The sequence below is a fragment of the Falco cherrug genome, chromosome 6 (assembly GCF_023634085.1).
Source record: "Falco cherrug isolate bFalChe1 chromosome 6, bFalChe1.pri, whole genome shotgun sequence".
Taxonomy (NCBI): Eukaryota; Metazoa; Chordata; class Aves; order Falconiformes; family Falconidae; genus Falco; species Falco cherrug.
The window spans coordinates 37,217,393-37,237,939 of record NC_073702.1 but is presented as its reverse complement, the minus strand read 5'-3'; the positions used below and the strand labels follow the sequence as shown (position 1 = coordinate 37,237,939).

The 20,547-nt window shown below is 39.0% G+C and overlaps 1 protein-coding gene across 1 annotated transcript in view; it reads right to left on the bottom strand.

The window, feature by feature from the left end:
• WDR27 (WD repeat domain 27) overlaps positions 1 to 16,831 on the bottom strand; it is a 130,920-nt gene extending 114,089 nt beyond the window's left edge. Inside the window, exons 1-12 of the mRNA XM_027811010.2 lie at positions 16,531 to 16,831; positions 15,596 to 15,737; positions 13,084 to 13,208; positions 12,505 to 12,618; positions 10,467 to 10,518; positions 9,255 to 9,325; positions 8,248 to 8,362; positions 6,801 to 6,933; positions 3,667 to 3,770; positions 3,177 to 3,244; positions 2,091 to 2,224; positions 647 to 723 (exon numbers count right to left, since the gene is read on the bottom strand). Of these exons, the coding sequence (XP_027666811.2) occupies positions 647 to 723; positions 2,091 to 2,224; positions 3,177 to 3,244; positions 3,667 to 3,770; positions 6,801 to 6,933; positions 8,248 to 8,362; positions 9,255 to 9,325; positions 10,467 to 10,518; positions 12,505 to 12,618; positions 13,084 to 13,208; positions 15,596 to 15,737; positions 16,531 to 16,710 (1,315 nt within the window). The 5' untranslated portion in view covers positions 16,711 to 16,831. The remainder of the gene's footprint in view (positions 1 to 646; positions 724 to 2,090; positions 2,225 to 3,176; positions 3,245 to 3,666; positions 3,771 to 6,800; positions 6,934 to 8,247; positions 8,363 to 9,254; positions 9,326 to 10,466; positions 10,519 to 12,504; positions 12,619 to 13,083; positions 13,209 to 15,595; positions 15,738 to 16,530) is intronic.
• Between the last annotated feature and the right edge of the window lie 3,716 nt (positions 16,832 to 20,547).

The following is a 20,547-nucleotide window of genomic DNA, read 5'->3' as shown; positions in this document are numbered from 1 at the left end:
ATCAATATATTAAAAATAGATTATTTCTTCATATCTACAGCTACCAGTATTTTTACATCTTTCCTAAAGAAAAGGTGATGATGAAAAAATTATTTTGTAACTGTTTTAGGACTTTGCTTTACTGTTGCTAAGCAAAAAAGCTAGAAGTACTTCAACAGCAACTGGAAGTCAGATCTGTCTTTTTTTAAGCAGTAAGAAACTGAGGCAAAAATTAACTTCTAAACTTGCAGGTATTGACAAAAGACTATTCAGGACAATGAAATTAACAAAAACAGGTAACCAAAATGAAGAAAAAAATTACAAATTATACAGAAAAATACATAGCATGCTATGGAAAAAAAAATACTTTTGAAAAATGTGAACATTCTACATTATTTAACTCTTTTAAAACCCACAGAAAGTTCTCAGAGGATTGGTTTTGAAAGAAAAATACCTTATTATCATCATTTTCACTACAAGTACATATGTAGGATATGATATACTACTAGAACTATAAAATTCTTCCTACTAGAATAAAAATATAACGCAATATGTTTAAAACAGAAATCAATATATTGATTGTATTAGGCACCAGCCAGTTGTGAGTCAGTTACTGTTATTAAAAATATAACATTATTAATTCATTTCAGGAATGGTTTACACTTACCAAATGTTTTACTAGAAGGTTCTTTCAGATTTTTCTTTAAACCTTTACACAACGGAGAATTCGTCAATAAAGAACACCTAAGTTATAAAACCAAGCACAAAAATCGATCAATCCAATGAAGAAAAGCATAAGATTAGGAAAAGGTGTCAGCACTTCTTTTCAGCTATTTCTGTGCATGTGTGTATGTATACATCTGATACTAGTGAGATTTTCATAAATACCTAGGCATAGTGGATTAGTTATCAGCTCAGATACCCAGCAGCCCAGACAAGCTTTGGCCCTGACTAGATCCACAAACCATTGCATTTACATGTTAAATCCCATTTCTGTGAAGATTAACTGATGATTTTATTATAAGCACTGACATCTGCACTTTAGTGTATATTTTAGGGGGTTTATTAACTTCAAGATGCCAGTATTTTCTTAGAAATCATTTACAGAGACATAAGGGACAAGAAAGTAGCAGTCAGCATGGATTCACCAAGGGGAAGTCATGCCTGATCAGCTTGATAAACTTCTATAATAAAATGACTTGTTTGGTAGAAATGGGGAGAGCAGTGGATATTGTCTGACTTCAGTAAGGGTTTCCATACTCTCTTGCATAAGATCCTCCTAGAGAAGCTGATGAAGTATGGGCTAGATGAGCACACAGTGATTTGGATGGAAAACCAGCTGAACAGCCAGGCCCAGAGTGATACCTGTGGCACAAAGTCTAGTTGGAGGCCAGTAATGGAGTACCCCGGGTGTCGATAACGGGTCCAATTCCGTTCAACATCTGTATTAATAATAGGGATGAAGGAGCAGAGAGTACCCTCACCATATTTGCTGACACAAAACTGAGAGGAGTGTCTGATACATCAGAAAGTTGTGCTGCCATCCAGAGAGACATCCACAGGCTGGAGAAATGGGCTGACAGCCACCTCATGAAGATCAACAAGGGGAAGTGAAAAGTCCTGTGCTGGGGAAGGAACAACCCTATGCACCAGTAGATGGCTGTAAGGAAGACTCTAGAGACAGGCTCTGCGCCCAGTGCCCAGCGGAAGGACAAGAGGCAATGGGCAAAAACTGAAACACAGCAGGTTCTGTCTGAACACCAGGAAACACTTTTTTGCTGTGAGGGTGACTGAGCACTGTCACAGGTTGCCCAGAGAGGTTGTGGTGTCTCCCTCCTTGGAGATATTCAAAAGTTGTTTGGACATGGTGCACTGGACTGTAGGTGACCCTGCTTGAGCAGGGCAGTTGGACAAGCTGATTTGCAGAGGTAATTTACAACCTCAACCATTCTGTGATTTCTCCTACTCAATACAACTAAAGCATGACAGGAAAAGAAGTAAAATAAAACCATGTCAACAAATAGCACTACAACACCATGTGATGCGCTTCAATGTCAGGAAAATGAATGCATAATCCAACTCAGAGGAAAAAACATATAGTTATTCTGTACCTAGCAATAACTGAATGACTGTTCTCACTTCTACGTAGGAGAAAATCACTCTGCTGAGTTCTCACCAATGCAGCAAGGTTAACTTCCAACACTGCGATCATATCTTCAAACATCGAGGTGATCAAGCACAAAACCTGCAGCAATTATACCGTAAAATAACACCCCATTTAAGTCATAATTTAAGCTCCAACACTGAAGAATTTATAGTGGAAAATGAAATCACTTTCTGTTATTCATGAAAATTAGTCAAAAATATCCACAGGTTTAGTCTTGCAGAGCATTAAATAGTAAAAAGCGGTTAATGTTGTCCTTCAAAAATATACTTGTGTTGCTTAAATAAGTACCTTAACAGACTTGCATATATAACAGCCACAGAAATTCCAATACTTTCTACAACAGACTTACTTCTGCAATAAGAGTTTGAGAAAAGAAAAACACATGGAAGAAAGATCGGTTTCAGAGACATGCTGAGAATATGCTAAGAGATGAATTTAAAATAAAATCCTCCTTTTAAACAAAACACTGCTGTGTTAAATATGTAGAAAGGCATAGATTGAGCTCAGTTCTGTAGGAAAACTGTAACATAAAATGGAGTATACAGTCAAGAATGCCTTTCATTTCCTTGAAAGCACATTTAGTGACTTTCCATAGAATTTTTCTCACAACTCAAATAGTTTTCACAGATTTCCTGGAGGGATGCAAAAGCATTTCATCCCAACATTTGTTTGAGAAACAAGGTGCAACAATGCTCATATCTTTTTTTCCCCTAAAAGATTGCCTCTACTTCCCCAATGGCCTTTCTTGACATTCAAGGTACATACTGAACCATATAAAAAGCAATTCACCTTTTGCTTACTAATCACTTTGGACAATATACAAACTGTGAGAGCTTTAAAGCTACCCAGCTATTTAAACTAGTAGATTCCCTAAATAATAAACCCTCTCCAGAGAAACGACTGTGTAATTCACATCAAGCAAAATAAATGTGTACATTAATTTGTAAATAAAATGCATAACTAATATTTATTGAAAATAACTGTAAAAAATTGTAAACATGCACTAAATCAATGTTTACTGCATACTCACCTTTCCATTAACTGCCTGCCTTGTTAATGCACATGATCTGGCAAACCGAATGCTGAGGTTGCTGTAATCTTTACCAAAAAAAACACAGTGCTATAAAATTGTATTTGCATTTCAAAAGAAAGAAACTATCATCTCTAAGGCAGGAAAAAAAAATTACTCGTACTAATCTGACCACCATAATCCACTGTCTTCAATGTATATCCTTCTAACTTAACCCCCCATGATAAAGTAGGTACAGAATAACATTCCTTGTATTTAACACTTACAAACTGCAAAGTTAAATAAAAATTTATTGCTAGCCTCTACAGAAATCTAGTAGTGCCAACACATCTTCTGAGACAAGTCGGAAGTGCCAGAAAAACATAAAAAAATAATTAGAATTAGCTCCTAATGTATTCTGCTATTTCACAAACTAATTCTTATACAATTTAATCAGATAACAAAGGAAAGTAATCACATTATGGTGTAGTCAGGTATCTTATAATCATACCTTTGTAAGATAAAAAAGCTTCTAATTCAAAGTTTGCTGAATTTATTATTAATAAACCAGTAGAACTTCCTATCCAAAAATAGCTAGTATTCCGGGCAGAATATCTATTTAAAAAGGAGAAAAAATTATCTCAGTATGATAAGGAAGCTTTCATTATAACCATACAAGACACAACAAAAGGGTTTTTTTAATACTTGTTACCCAGTCCCAGTACAACAATAAGAAACAACATTAAAAAAATATTTAAAATTTACAGTATTTTTGAAAATATCTGTAGCTCAAAGTAAAAATTTTCAATCAAAATTGGTTAAGTTTTGAAAACTAAGAACAGAACACAATCCTTGATTTTATGTTAAGTGCTCACAGCAAGTCTAAAGCAGCATATGAAATACTTCAAAAATTGCTGTGGTTTGTAACAGTTGGAAGATGCTGTAAAAGCACTGTATACACAGAGTAACTCAGACAAAGAGGCAAATCCACATATATTCTTAGTTTTATCACCTGTAATATAACACATAAAAAGCAGTGAAATTTAACATGTGTTTGTACATAGTTGAAGTACAAGAGAAAAACCAGCACAACCTGAGAGGAGGGAAAAACCCCAGCAAGCCTGGAATATCTGTCTCTGTCTGTGCTTAGTGGCAGTAGTATTGCTGTTAAGTAATGAAATTCAGCCTTAGATTAGACCAACTGGTTACAATTTCAGTCAACACCCTCACAGAAGAAAATGTAATCAAGCATAACATGATTATAAAAAAATAATGGTCGTCACTCTTAAAAACTAGAAATGTTTTGATGCCACAGTAAATGAAAATAGACATCAATAAATTTTCCAAAGAGTGAGTAGAGTTACTGGTTTGATTTGTTAAGTCAGACCACAAGAGTTGAAGTAAGTGTATGGAAAAATATAAAGGCTGAAACTTGGCATAAAAAGACTCATCACAGTGGCTTAATACTTTATTAAGAAAAACAACAAACCAAAACCAAACAACAACAAAAAAAACCAACAACAAACAAAAAAAAAACATCACCACAACAGAAACAGTCAAATACTCTAAAAAGCAGACTGGGAACAACAGTTTCAGTTCTGGCTTGTGATACTTTTATGTGCTCTGTATAGTTTTATTTGTTGTTTGTACTACTTTCATGCACAGCAGTAACAGACTGATTTAATTTGTGAATTCTTTGAATTATTTATAAAGAATTGGCACTATCAAGTTATAACGAACAATGATATGAAGTGATATATATAGGAAGTTGATCTCATGCCTACTTTACAATAATAAAATGTCATCCACTGTGATGAAATTACTCAGTGTCAAATAGATTAGGGAAGTATGAGACCTGTAATTTTTGGACATCAGTGTTGCAAAAATGTTTCACTGTTGCACCTCATTGCAGACAGGAGTAGTAGTAAATCAGGGACTGCTCAGACAAAACCTGAACCATCTGCTAAAACCAACCCATGGTAATTTAAAAACTAAACAGAAAAACAGTTCTAAATACAAAACTTTAAAAACAAAAGATAATGGAATTGGATTAATAGTAAAAAAATAATGGTCATTGTTGTTTATAAGCAGAACAAAACCTCCAACTGTCATGTTATCGTGAAAGGTTAGATAGTTCTTATATGTACAATGCCAGGCAGTATTAGGTGAGTATTGCAACGTGATGTTATACCAGTTCAGAAAATTATTTCAATTAATGTATTACTGTGGATCCATTTCAGGCAACCATGTCCTAAAGGCCATTGAAAAAGAAATGAGACTAAATACAAAAAAAATTCAAAAGCAAATGTTAAAAATGTTACAGAAAACGTGCCCTATACAATGCGCAAACTATTTATTCCAGAAGTTAGAGATAACTTGCTCGTGAGCCACAATTTTCTGTGCAAGGAGGGAACGTAATAGTAGCTAGTTGTAGACTATCAGAATAAAAAACATACTAAGAGCCAATGGCTGTACATGAAAAGATCAGAAGTAAAATGGAATGAGTCAGTTGCTGAAACAACTTAACTAGGGGACATGGTGAAAACTATCGCTGGAAAACTAGCCATCTTTAAAGATGTGCTGTAGATCAAATCAAACCTATGGTTTTGATGAAGACAAAGTTTTGATGATTTGAGAGTGGTATTATACAAGCAATAAGACTGTAATAATTCATCTACTGGCCTTAGAGTTCAGACATTCCATTAAAGTATGTATAAGATGTACATCTTAAAAATTACCACTTCCTCCCCCTCAGTGAAAATGTAGGCATCATGAAAATAACTGTTTGTTAATAGTTACTTCAGTTTAACACAAACAAAATTATCTAGGACTTCTGGATATTATTCTTCTCTGTTTATCAAAAATTGTTTATATATACAACCAGAGGATTAATCAGTTATACCTGTACAACCCACCATAGGGCAAAGGGTGGAACAAGTTTCTTAAAACGTGATGTGGCTGAGAAATTTACCCAAATGAAACTTATAAATAACAACAAAAACAAGTTGTTCTATGAGACTGTCTTGTGGCACTATCCTGAACAGATTCCCAGGTGCCTGATAATACAGTTAAACTTCTCTTCATGAAAGAAATTTTATATAAGGATTAATTTAGGTATCTCTCCTCTACCTGCCCAACTCATTCCATGGGAAGGAGCAAAAACATCATGCTTTGACATTTGTCTGACAGATGTTTGGCTAGAACAGGTTATATAATTCGAAAGTTATTTAAATTTGGAAGGCAGACTTACACAGGCACATCGTGACTGACTGCATCAGGCTTATTTCCTTTAGGAAAGCAAACAAAAAAAATTTTGGCATTTTAATTCTAATTGACTTCTTAATTATTTTTTAACTGATCTTCCCTGATCAACTGTTATCAACTGATGCTAAAATGGATACTCCCAATGCCATTTTTATAAAACTACTTCTCAGACTAGAAACTACTTTTAACTTTTTATCAGTTTGTATATATTATCTGCCTAAAAGTAGGCCACAAAAACTCGCAGATCACTAAAAAATTCTTCAATTTTCCTAGTGCATTTTTTAAACAATAGTAAGTTGCAGTGAAAATAATCCAAGAACCAATAGGAACTCCTAGGAGTAGATTCCAGCCAAATTCTTGGTGGTATTTTAAAGGACTTACATGTTTTCCTCATTATGGAGACATACTAAGAAGTCACAGTGTTCAATTAAGAGGATAGGCAATGATGTTTCCACTGATCCTTCTGGTCTTATGTTGTTTGTTTTGCCAAGCTTGGAAGTAGTTTGCGCTTCACCTAAGAAAAACAATCAACAATACTAACTATCAACAATGAAATAAAGGAAACAGACAGGATTCAAGAGAGTTGGATGTAGTAAAGTAGCATGAACTAAGACTACACTCAAGAAGTTTCTTTTTCAAAAGATGGATATATCCTAAGAGCCAGCCCTCTTGAGATATTTATCCTCATTACATTATTTTTAATACCATCTTCTTTCAAATACAAAGAGCCTACTTAAGGACTGAAAAGTAGTTGGCAGAATTTAGATGTGTTTATCTCAAAAAGTTACTTCGAAAGCTGTATTCCAACCACACTTAAATACACTGGGTACTTTTCCACTTAGCCTGAAAATTTGCTTGTTACTATGGTTACAACATAATCCAAAACCAAGATGGAAAGCCACCTCCTTTTCACCTTCCCAAGGAGTCTCCAATTCATTACACATGTGCAATTCACACCTAGGAACTAATAGCACAGAACTCAGCATTAGGCACAGACACTACATCACTCTCAAAAATCCGAAGATCAAAGTGATATCCATATATTTTAAGTATTAACAAGAAATGTAGTAGTCTTTCTCATTAGGTTAGGACCTCAGGATTATTGAATCTGGACAGATTTTTGATTATTGAATCTAGGCAGCTAATACAACAGTCATTAAGGCCAGAAAAAGAACAAGCAAGGGAAACCAGATCTGCCTTTCCCTAAAGAAAAGGCTTTCTTGCTTGTGTTTATGAGGACCTCAGCTCACTGCAGCTAGTCTGACTGCCTCATTTGGAAAGATGGAATCACCTTGCTGAGGTTACCAGCGCAGTCTTTAAAAACTTATAAGTACTCGTGTTATATACCACTAGAAATAGCACAGCCAGGGAAATATGATACCATGGAGGCAGCAGCATGGATTGAAGAATAATAGTAATTAAAAAATAGATTCCTAGCAGTTTCAAAGGTAACTGAGAAATGGTACTCCACTTAAACAATGGATGAATTTTTAGGCACCGATTCTTTTCTCACTGAAGACTTGGGCAATGAATTCAATAAAACCCAAATACTTAACAGTTCACATCATGTAATATTTTATAAGTAGATGCATCGGTCAAGATTTTATTATAGACATACAGGAATAATTTTTTCCAGATATGTCAAATAATTCCTTCCAGATATGCCAATACCCAACTTCATATCAGCTTCAGTAAGAATTCCATGCCACAGTCTGAGACTCACAACTCCATCACTTATAATAAATTCTCATGGCATAAAAAGCACACAGTCAGTAGTCAATTACAACTAGAACATATCATAAGCAGCATTCTAGAAGCACTGTGCTACCTATTTCTTTTCCAGATTTCCACACTTTATTACAGAATTTCTCTTCTTCTTTCTTTAAGTTGATATGTGCTACGCAACGGTAATTATGATCACTGATTAAACTGAAGATCCAAAGCTGCAAGAAAAGCAAAAAAGCAACTGCAATAAGCTTTTGATGTTAAATATAAATCTTACATGAATACAAACTAAAGGTCCAATATTTAAAACTGTTGATATAACTAAAAACTTTTTGAATCTGGAATATCACTTTGAACCAGAAATTCAATTATATGCATTTCTAAGATTATCAAAAGATATATTCAATATTAGCAATAGGGGTCATTATCAATTTTAACTGCACACCTAATTCTGATATGTTTATATCTTTAAAAAAAAATCCTCATAGACTATTTCCCCCAATCAAAATTCACAGGTAACCTGCATGTAATTGCTCACTGTCACGTATATGAATTCCATTTATACCTTTTTCTTTTTAAGAATCACTACAGTTAAATCCTTAATTTTCTTCACAATTCACTGAACGGTAACACTGAAGGAAAACAGGTGGAAAACATCATGTAAATATATTCTTAGCATTACATTAAAAAGGAAGTGAAATGTGTATTCACATTTATAACATTTTTATTAGAATTCCAACATGCTGAAATCAGCCTCTTCCACTTATTGTCTTGTGTTTCATTCCTTGGCCGAAATAGGAGAATCCTATTTTTCACCTTTTTCTTCTTGTAAAACAGATACTTTATAGCTTCTAAGTGTACTCTTCTTATATAATCACTGACTGTGCTCTTAAAAACTTCCCTGATTTTCAGGAAAAAGTTTCCATTTTATAACAGAGGTCTTATATACCACATATGGTTTATGCTCAAAGCATTGAATTATGCTTACTAAAATAACTGTTTTAACAGTTCTAAACATGTATGCAGATTGTGAATTTTTTTTATAGATAGATACATTAACAATAGTTGACTGTTTTGAGATAGAGGCTAAGTTTGATAGGTAATACTTACCTGTCCCTCAACACATCCAGTGATAATCTGTTTATTTTCTTCATCGATTAGCAGACTTAGCAAAGGAAATGCTGCTTAAGAAAAGATAAAGTTATTTCCAGAGCAGACGCAAATCAGATATTTAACTAAAATACATGAGCCAAAATTGAATCCTCCTATTCATAAAGATGGGTGAAAAAATTCCTTACTGCAATCCTTATAGCTGCACAATGCTTTGTGTGCTTTAGTCTTTGCGTTGTTAAGGGCTTTCCATTTGCAGGTCTGTGACCTGCCTTTCATCCAAGCTGCCATGGCAGCGGTTTTCTGCACCCTTTCACCCAAGCTGCTGTGCCATGGTTTTCAGAGCCCCTGTGGCAGTAGTTTTCCCTTGTTGTTCCCATGCTGTCATTCTCATGGTCTTGCACGTGAAAACCCTGATATTACAGTTAAGGAAGGTTTTCAAGGGAAAGAATTGCCCAGGCAACCAAGAGGGAATCACCCCTTCTTCCTTTCCTTTCCTACCATGTGGTTTTAGCTTTTAGTTTCCGTGAGGTCGTCCAGTAATACATATGCACAAAGCTTAACAACCAACCTCCAGGCAGCTCATGCACCCAAAGTGTGACCCAAACACCACTAACAGCACCACAAGCAGGAACAACCAAAGGGGAGTTTGAGCAAGTCCTGTTAAAAACTATATGGTTCCTGTAGGAAAGGTGCTATTGAAGGAAGGGTCCCTGCTGCACCAGAGATAATGCTTGCCCTCCTCCTCTTCTCTCCTTTTGCTCTCATCTTTCCACAGAAGTACCTTTCATCTTTAAAGTCAGTATATGCCATCCACTGCAGGCACTGCTAATAAATCTACATATGGTATAGTGTTTCCTTCCATGTCATATAGAAAACTCGAAAGAAAACAAGCACATAGTACTCAGACAGTGGGACTGTACCTACAAGAGAGCTCCGTTTGTATGTCTCAGCAAACAGCAATAGTCACATGCACACCCTTTGTGTGCTGTACAAAACCAGCTGTTTATGAAAGTACGCTAAACTATCCAGAAGGATACTTTAAAGAAAAATCTATTTACTACTGGCTTTAAAGGATAATGTGTTTACTACTATGTAGTCTCCTAGAGTTATCTTCACTCAATCAACTAAATATTTCTATAATAATTTTATATTATTTTTTGGAGAGAGGATTTTTTGTTATGAAGAAGTACATATAAAAAGAAAACTTACCCGTTAATACTCCTGACTGATATATTAACTGGCCGGTAGAATAGTCCCACACCTTTAGAAAGAAAAAAAAAAACCAACAAACAGTAAATATAGGCATCTACTCAAGATCTTTAAGGCAAACACAAACTTCAACAGCCATCATGTGGTTAAAACAGAGAAATGCAGCCATTAAAAGTGATGCAGTATGGTAAGGTTTTTTTCAGCATTTTTTTCTAACCATGCAGGGCTTTGTTTAATTGAGAAGTATCCATAGTGAAAATGTGTATCCAGATACGGATACACAAAGTAATTAGAAGTACTTATTATAATCTTTGCTTAGTTGATATCTTAGTGACTTAAGCTAAATTAATGAAAAGACATACTTGAACTTGTTTTAGATTTTGCACAGGGAGCTTGCATAATTTCACAATTTTCATATTGGGCTCTGGGATAAGAGGTTTTTATTAAAAATAATGATACTTTGATCTACAGACCCACACATAAATCATGTTTCATTACTAACATGACTGTTGCTAAGTGATGCATTTTATGCTTAATAGTTAAGAAAAGTAAATAAAACCAAATTTTTCCTCACATGTCGTTACTTCTATGAGCCTGCCTCTCCAAAAGGACTTCCACTACATTTATCATAGCTATCACAGATGGGATTGGAAAATTCACAGCCAGACAGTCCCCGCTTTCTGAACATGTCTGTGAGCTTTTGTTTAGCTCCCAAGACTTTGTCTTTGTTCATGTTTTGTGTCTCTTTGAATGTAAACATCATTCTTCTGAAAAGCTGTTTCCTAAGATTATGTTTCACAAGTTTCTCTCAAGAGATTCTCACCTATTCCATTTCTTTAACCAAGTAAAATAGCTAAGAGAATATAATGTTTTGGACACTGTATGTCCTGCAACCACAGCAGCCAACTATCATAGGCTTAGCATGGCTACTTTCAGAGAATTACCCCTGATCTGGAGAACCAGGCAGAGAAAATGAAATTTGAAGACTTATTTACTAAGTTATTTGAGAGACTTGCAAAATATTTTCAGCTGATTTTCATTTTAGTCCCAACATTTATCTTAAAAAAAAAAACCAAAACCAAAAACTTATTCATTACAATTTTGTATAGTTTATCAAGTCTTCATTAAATTAGCAAGAAGAAGCATGTAGATCTTTTCCTTCACCCATTTTTTACCTTAACTCCTTAGATCAACATATACAAAATAAGAAACAAATCAGAAAGTCATAATTATTAATATTTCCTAAAATGTCAATTCAATCTTAGCATTTTTTTTGTCCAAGGCCAGGACAAAAATCAAAATCACATTTTATCCAGAACAGAGTGTCACATAAAAATTAAATTTAAGGGAAAAAAAAAACCCAAAAAACGAACCTTTGATATAGCAAATTTTAATTTTACTTTGTCTTGTAAAACTAAATGTTGGGCTGCTTTTAGAATTGTATAGAGGACAATCAGTTGTAGACTAAACTGTATCTAATCAAGGTACACTCCCTGCCCTCAGTATCTCCTGGAAGATATACCTGGGTTCACTCAGGCTCCTTGTTTCCCCTTACTAAGTTGTTTTCTATTGTCATCATGTACAGCAGCAGCAACCCGTGGTGTCATCATATAAAATGTTGTCTGGCTAAAAAACCTACCAGCATACAATAACTCAAAACCATATTCCCAAAAGGGGAATTCCAATCAATGTCAGCAGATTCAAACTGAAATGCTTTCTTTCATTTCAGCATATCTGAAATGTTTCACTTACAGCCAAGGTGATCAAAATATTTTCTTTCCATATGCCAGATAATCACCACATTTAACACTTCACTGTGGAAAGATTTGAGTACACGAACCCTGCAATATTCTTTTTTTTTAAAAAAGTAATTAATTTTTACAATAATTTCCCAAGAAACCAAGAAAAATGTCCCAATCTCTATAAAGTCAAAGACGTTTTTGCTTAATCTTCAGAAAACATTTGAAGGGAAAAAAAGACAACTTCATATATTCACTAAATTCTATGTTTTTAAAGTGCAGCTCCACAATTTCCTTGCCTTAAAGGTTCTGTCTTCTGACACCGATATAAGCATACTTTTCTCCCATGTGCAAAACTCAGCAGCAGTCACTGGAGCCAGGTGGCCATCCAATTCAGCTAGTATAGCTTCGTTCTGTGATGAGGCAAGTCAAAATAAAAATAGATTAGATTTAAAATGAAAAATTACAATTAAATGTTTCAATAATTAGTAACTGTTGCTAAAAATTGTCAGATTCACATTTAAAATATTAATGCAATAATATGTTTCTTATTGAAACTGCAGCCCTGTATATCATCCTGCTGGCAAAACCACTATGCATGACATTTGCTTCTTCAGAATGAGTGATATCAGAGTAATGTTTCAGATGCCCTCAGAATGTTTTCATCTTCTAAGTTATTGAGATATTGTTTCACTTCAACTATTTTAACCTAGTCTTCTATCTGGTATATGATGTTTTATCAAGCATTAGTTCATACTTGTTTTCATCTATATGAGAAAAATGAATGCTTTTGCTTGTTTATATTGACATTTCTGTGTCATTATTTTATTTTAAAGTAAGTTAAAGAAATACCATGGCTACAAAGAATGCTATCTCACCTTTGCACTTAACATGTAGATCCGATTTCCAGCACATACCGCCACTTGTTGATCATCCGGACTAAATCTTACATGAAGTACCATTCCCAAAAGAGTTCCTATAACAATTCCTCGAGGTGTTAATCCTGCAGAAATTTTATTGTTATTGATACTCAATGAAATATAAAACTCTGGTGCAGTGGGATTCTTAGAAACTTTGCATGGTGGTTATCTAACCACAGAGCTACGCCAGTTTCTGTCAGGATGATGTACAGAACAACCCACAATTTAATTATAGCAGGCTATTGGGAAGCAAAGCACAGAACTGTGCACCAGCAGGATCCTTCCATCTGCCTTGTTGCCTAGACAGGATCTGGTACTCTTTGAGGTACTAATAACAAGTGTGCCCATCAAATCGTCCTTCCATCAAAGACTGCCAGGGTCAGGATCTTTGGAGTAGGGTGAAGTGCCCAAGAAACCCAGTAGTGCCACATTCATTTTGGAGACAAAAAACCCTGACTGAAGCCCAGCAAAACAGGGATTTGTATTCCAGGAGAATATCCCAGGCACTCAGCTATTGAGTAAGGGGAACTTTCCTTCTCTTGGTTTTAATTCTTCTGTGGGAAAGCACTGAAAGACGAAGTACACCGCTAAATGTCATTACTGAGTCAGATGATAAGACTAGGTTTGAGAAGAGACTCATATTTTATGCCTTTCTTCACAGTTTCATTCTGGACATCTCACTGATTCAAGCAGGCTGGTTTCTGCAGATCTGTATTTTATGATGCTACCTTTAACAATGTGAGGAGGTATTGGACATCTCATTAAATTTTAGGATTTCATAGGCACCAAATTAACTAGCGTACAGGCATAACAACTACAGTTGTCCTTTTCTAGGTTTCATCCTAGATGCTGTGGAGTGTTTCTAGAATTGATTAATGTGTCAAGATCTACCAGGATAGAGAGACGGATCACACAAAGAACTCTTTAACTACTTTGATACAGTTGATAAGAACTGAGAAAACATGTAAAGACTGTGCAGATCACAGTCTGGGAAGAGAAAGACTATACAGCATCTGTTGATGAGTCTGTAGATAGAGAGAAAAAGAGATAAAAAACCCAGCAGCAGAGAATCTGGCTCTCAAGTATCTTTGTATTGAAACTACACATACTCTTTATCTGCCTGCCATTAACTGTCTATTCCTAACTTCTATTTCTGTTTCCTCCAAAATCATAGTCCCATTTTATGCCCAGTCCCTAAAGCATTCTTTGATTCTTTATGTTATTCTTACAAGGATTTAAATGTAATAATGACATTTATTATAAAAACACTTAATTTGTTCACTTTTCTTTGCAATATTAATTTTCATAATATGTAGATTTGCAAATTCAACATGCAGTAGAGTACAAGAGACAGGTCCCACACATTAAATCATAGGCAAAACTCTACTACAGGTAACAAGGAGGAAACTTAACTGTGTTGGACAATGCCATGCAGCTCTCAATTTTGACACCAAAGGCGGACTCTAATACCTCTTGATTATCATGCCATAACAACATATTTTGGACACAGTGTCCTTGGGACTCCAGTGAGTCCTGGGGGTCTTGCTCCCTTTCTTTCATTATCCCTCTACTTTCCAATCAATTTAAACTTGAAGAGGGGTCATCACTGCTTCCTAGAATCTAACTCCATTTGTTGAGGTTCCAAAGCAAGATGGTGGTCAGGACGCTAGAACTTCTGCTTTATTTGTGTTATGTTATCACAACTTTCTTTCACTCATGTGCTCTCCTCCCAGATACTTGCATTGCTCCACAGACACACAACAACAGTGTCCAGGCAGCAGCAGAAGAGGAGGCAGGACTAGACAAATCAGGATGCAAAACACTGTTTCTACAGATATTTCAGAAAAGGCAGCATTTAGTTATACTGGCATTGCATGTTCAGTTATGCAGGACTGCTATGGCTGGGAATTTTTCTCCCCGTTTTACCCCACAGCGGTAGGTAGATCTGCAGTGCTTCTCCGCGGCTCCCCCGCGGCTGCCCGCGCTCGCCGGTTCCCGGGCAGCACCTTGGCCAGTTCCCCGGGCCGCACCGGAGGGGCCGCCGCCACCCGCCCGCCGCTGCCCCCCGCGCCCCGGCGCAGTGTCCGCTGCGGGGCTGCAGCCGCCTGCGGTGCGGGGGCTCTTAGCGCGGGGCCTTCTGAGAGGGTCTGGTGGCCAGGCTGGCTGGGCTACTGGCCTGACGTGGCTCGGCGTTGCTGAAGAAGAGCAACAGAGAAATAAAGCGCGATTTATCACTGTCAGGGCTGCTGAATCCGAGTGGTTAACACACGCTACTCAGAGATGATCTTTTTATGGAAGGAGCAGTGAAAGAAAAGGAGGTGTTGTGGGGTTGTCTTCTAAGATGGCTGTTTGGCTGTCGCTCAGGGACTGACTGGGCATTGGTCTGCTTGTAGGTGGTGAGCAATTGCCTTTGCATCTCTTCTTTTACATATATATATATAATGTATATATTCTATCAATAATACTCTACCTTCTTTCACCTTCTGTGTGCATTCATCAAGATTCCACACTATCACTCGTTCACGAGAAGCAGAGCAGACAAGAAGTGGTTTGATTTTACTTCCAAATGACAATGCAGAAATTGAGTAATGATGTCCTGACAAATGTAATGGCTGAAAAATGTGGATAAAGAAAAGTTAAATGAGGCATTTCAAACTAAGATGATGAACAATACAAAATTAAAAATTGATAATGTACGTGCAATTAACAAAGCAATAACTATTTTTTCTTTATTGTTTCAAAATCACTTGATCAGCTACAATGTGACTGTAGCTGGGATGGAGTTAACTTTCTTTATAGCAGCTTGAATGGTGCAGTGCTGTGGATTTTGTGACAAAACCAGCATTGATAACACACCAATGTTTTAGCTGTTGCCAAACACTGCTTGCACAGCATCAAGGCTTTCTCTTTTTCACACTGTGTCCCTCCCCAGCAAACAGGCTGGGGATGCACAAGAGACTGGGAGGGGGCACAGCCACATGTGCTTAGCAATAAAGCTGGGGTATTGGATGAAGGTGTTGGGGGGCTGGGGTGTTGTCTTCTAAAAAGTGGGTATTGTGTGAAGCCTGTAGAGAGATTGGTCTGCTTCTAGGAGGTGGTGAGCCTTTGTACCACTCCTTTTTTCCTCTTTCCTTCACTCGTTAAACTGTCTTGATCTTGACTGACCTATGACTTCTCACTTTTGCCCATCCAATTCCCCTGCCGCACTGGGCAGGAGTGAGCAGAAGACCACAAGTGTTTATATTATTCTCCTCACGGTAAAAAGTTCCTAACAAATGCTATTATCTTCCTAGCATTAAAGTGGAGCCTGACACTCCTACACTACCCTCAGATATTTTGTTTATAAATTCCTTTTAAGCCTTCTTCTGAAATGGCAGCCTGTGAAGGGGTACGTTCTGGTTTTACCTCAGCGGTCTCTGCGTTCCAGACGCACAACCCATTGCAGTCCAAAGGGAAAGCGCAGTGCCGGTGGCCACACGCCAGCTGGACAAGGCAGCCGGAGGGCTGCGACTTAAACAAGTGTTTTTCGCAGACAACGTCTGGGTCGCGGCTTCCTCCAGAACAACGGCCCCCGTCACCTTCCATCCTACGGCTGGAAAAGGCCCCCAGGGGGCTCGCCTCGCCTCACCGGCTGCCCACTCACCGCTGGTGAGCCCAGGGCCGCGGAGGCGGAGGGGCCCGCCCGGCTCCTGGCCCCCAGGACGGGACAAGCCGGCCCGCCCGGTCCCGCCGCCCGCCCACGGCCGGTCCGTAACCACGGCAGCAGCGTCGCCGACGGGTCGCCGAGCGGGACAAGCCTCCTGTGGCCCGTGCGCGGAGCCAGCAGCGCCTCAGGCTCCGCCGCGCCCCCCGCCGCGATCCGCCCCCGCCGCGATCCGCCCCCGCCGCGATCCGCCCCCGCCGCGATCCGCCCCCGCCGCGATCCGCCCCCGCCGCGCCGCGCTGTTCCCCTCGACAACATGGCGGCGGCGCCGAGGAGGGTTGGCTCGGCACAGCCGTTCCTGGGCTGCACCGCAAGAAGCGTGGCCGGCGGGTCGGGCAGAGAGGTTCGGTCCCGCTGTCACGGGCATCCCTCCTGCAGCGCTGCGTCCAGGCCTGGGGACCCCAGCACAAGAGAGACATGGCCCTGATGGAGCGGGGCCAGAGGGGCCGCGGCGGCGGGCGAGGGCTGGAGCGCCTGGCCTGTGCGGGCAGGCCGAGGGCTGGGGCTGCTCGGCCCGGGGAGGAGGAGGCTCCGGGGAGACCTCACAGCGGCCCCCCGGTACCTGACGGGGCCCTGCCAGAAGGCTGGAGAGGGACGTTTTGCAAGGATATGTGGTGATAGGACAAGTGTTAATGGCTTTAAAGTGAAAGAGGGTAGATTTAGATGAGGTAAATTTCTAATATAAATAAAATATTTTTTTAAAAAAAATCCTAATAGGAATGCATTCTTCACTCTGAGGGTTGCAAGACACTGGCACAGGCTGCCCAGAGCAGCTGTGGATGCCCCATCCCTGGCAGTGTTCCAGGCCAGGCTGGACGGGGCTTTAAGCAACCTGCTCTAGTGGAAGGTGTCCCTGCCCATGGCAGGGAGGTTGGAACTACATAATCTTTAAGGTCCCTTCCAACCCAAACCCTTCTATGATCCTCCTGGGCAAGCTGAATGTGGGGCACCACTGGTGCCTTTGCAGCAGAGGCAGCCCACCTTATCTAATAAACCCTGAATTAGTAGCAGGGTAGCCAGCAGGTCCCGGGAGTGATCCTGTGGTCCCTGTGTGGTGCTTGTGAAACCACTTTTGCAGTACTGGGTCCAGTTTTGGGGTTGTCGGTACGAGGGTATTGACATACTGGAGCAAGTCCAGCAGAAGGCAACCAAGATGGGCAGGGGGCTGGAGAAGGTGATGTATAAGGAGAGGCTGCGAAAACGGGGTGCCTCAGCCTGGAGACAGCCAAGACCTTATTGTTGCTTACAACTACATAGTCGGAGAATATAGGGAAGTTGGAGCTAGATTCTTCTCAGAGGTGCTCAGTGATGAGGCAAGCTGGAACCTGGGAAAATCCAAGCAGATGTCAGGATTTTTATTGTTATTAAGAAAAAAAATACCATGAAGGTGGTTGAATATTGGAACAAGTTTCTGAAGAGAAGTTGTGGATGCCTATCCCTGAAGTTGTCCACGAGTCAAATGGACATGGCCCTGAGCACCATGATTTAATTAGACCTGTTTTGAACAGGATGTTGGGCTGGAGGAGTCTGGAGGTCCCTTTCAACCTGAGTTACAATTCCATGATCAAGTTTTTGATCCACACCAACTTAAACCATCAATCTGTGGGCTCAGTACGTACCTCAACTGCATTTCAAACAGATGCTTTCTACAGGAATGTCTGTCTGTAACACTACAAGCATTTTTGCCCTATATGAGCACGTAATATGTATTGCCATTGACAACACAATCTCCTTGCATTAGTTTTGCCTGGAGAATGTACCAGTCCATATTCTCTTTCATGCATCCTTGCAAATTTGGATAAAGCCACTGTATTAAGCACCAGCTGCATAGCGGTAACCCAATGCGCTGCATATGACAGTATTTCTTTTCTGAACTGTGACTCACAGCTGAGAATACTAGATGTCATGGTTTAACCCCAGCACCACACAGCCCCTTGCTTACTGCCCCTCACCCAGAGGGGTGGGGAGGAGAATTGGAAAGGAAGGTAAAACTCAAGGGATGAGATAAGAACAATTTAATAATTTAAACAATAAAAAGGTGAGAACAACAACAATAACAATAATAATAGTAACACTTATAATGGAAAGGTGGGGGAAAGGATAAAATCCAAAGGAAAAGGGAGAAAGGAAAACAAGTGATGCACAGTACAACTGCTCACCAGCCACTGACCAATGCCCAGCCAGTCCCTGAGCAACAATCCCCCCCTCAGCTAACCCCCCAAGTTTATATACCAAGCATGGTGTCCCATGGTATGGAATACCTCTTCGGCTGGTTCAGGTCAGCTGTCCTGGCTGTGTCCCCTCCCAGTCTCTTGTGCCCCTCCAGCCCTCTGGCTGGCAAGGCCAAGGAAACTGAGAAGTCCTTTACTTAGTATAAACATAACCCAGCAACAACTGAAAACTTCAGTGTGTTATCAACATTGTTCTCACATCATAGCCAAGACGCAGCACTGTCCTAGCTACTAAGTTCCCAACCATCCATCCCAGCTGAAACCAGGACACTAGAGAAAAATTTGATTGTGACATGCTGATGACAATTTTCATGAGTGGTACAGTCATGAATGTGTTATGACAGTTTAGTCACCAGTAAAGAAAGATAAATTCTGATACAGAAAAAAGCTGTTGTTTAGACAGGCAAACAACTCCCAGGAGTAAAGAACTTGTTCTGAAACATATTGTATATTTGTCTGCAACTGTTTCCACGGCTTTTTCCCAATTCTTTTCACTGTAGTATATTTTCATTTTTCAATGTTTTTGGCTACAATACTTTCAACAACCTACTGCCCGTAACATCTAGGGAACTAACAGCAATCCAAGGAAGTATCAGAGATCTTGGACTGATTTCTTGACTTACCAAAGAGGAACTGGAATACCAACTCCTTTCCTGCAGCTGGACCCTGATCCAGTAAAAGGCAATCTGATGGAGATCACTTCAGACAGGTGCGGACCATCACTGCTTCTTGCCCTTCCAGTAGGTGCTGTTGCTTCTCAGTGGCTGAGATGCCACTCATCCAGTAACATGACAAGAAGTAGATTTCTGCCCCATTAGGACAAGGTGACTGTTGCATGAGAAGACTAGCGACATGCAAGTGTGCCATGAGAAATTTATACCACTGTCCCATGAAACATACCTCCTGGCAACATCCTGTTTCTGTGGAACTCAACGCTAAAAGACCTTGGCTCCAGCATGTTCCCACAGCTTGGGTATCCACCCGTTTCAAATAGAACTGACAGTCACGGGGGGGGGGGAAGTAAGTTACAATTTTAGGGCATTTTAGGGAAATGGCAGTTCCTTATCATATCATGCTTTTGTGTCTGTAGTGTATTTCTATTGGTCTCGATATTCAATCATTGTAAGAACAACTTTAATGAGATTTATCAGCTTTAAGATTTTAATGTGTTTTAAGCAGTCTATAAGACTGTTTATAAGACTGAAATTGATTTTAATAAAGCTAAAATTTAATAGCATCCACACTTGAAGGGTTTATGCAGTCTGTTTGAGGTAGGAATGAACAGAACAAGTTTTATGAAATCAAGAAAGCTTTGAAGACAGAACGTTAGCTCATTCTGTTGATACAGGAACCTTGGGATACATACACAGATTCCTGTGAATCTCTCTGTAAACACTACAATCTATGCAGATTTGTGTTTTTTTCAATTTCAGTCCTTCAATCTTGCTCACAATTTTAAAGAGCTCAGTCAAGTTAAGGTAACTATTG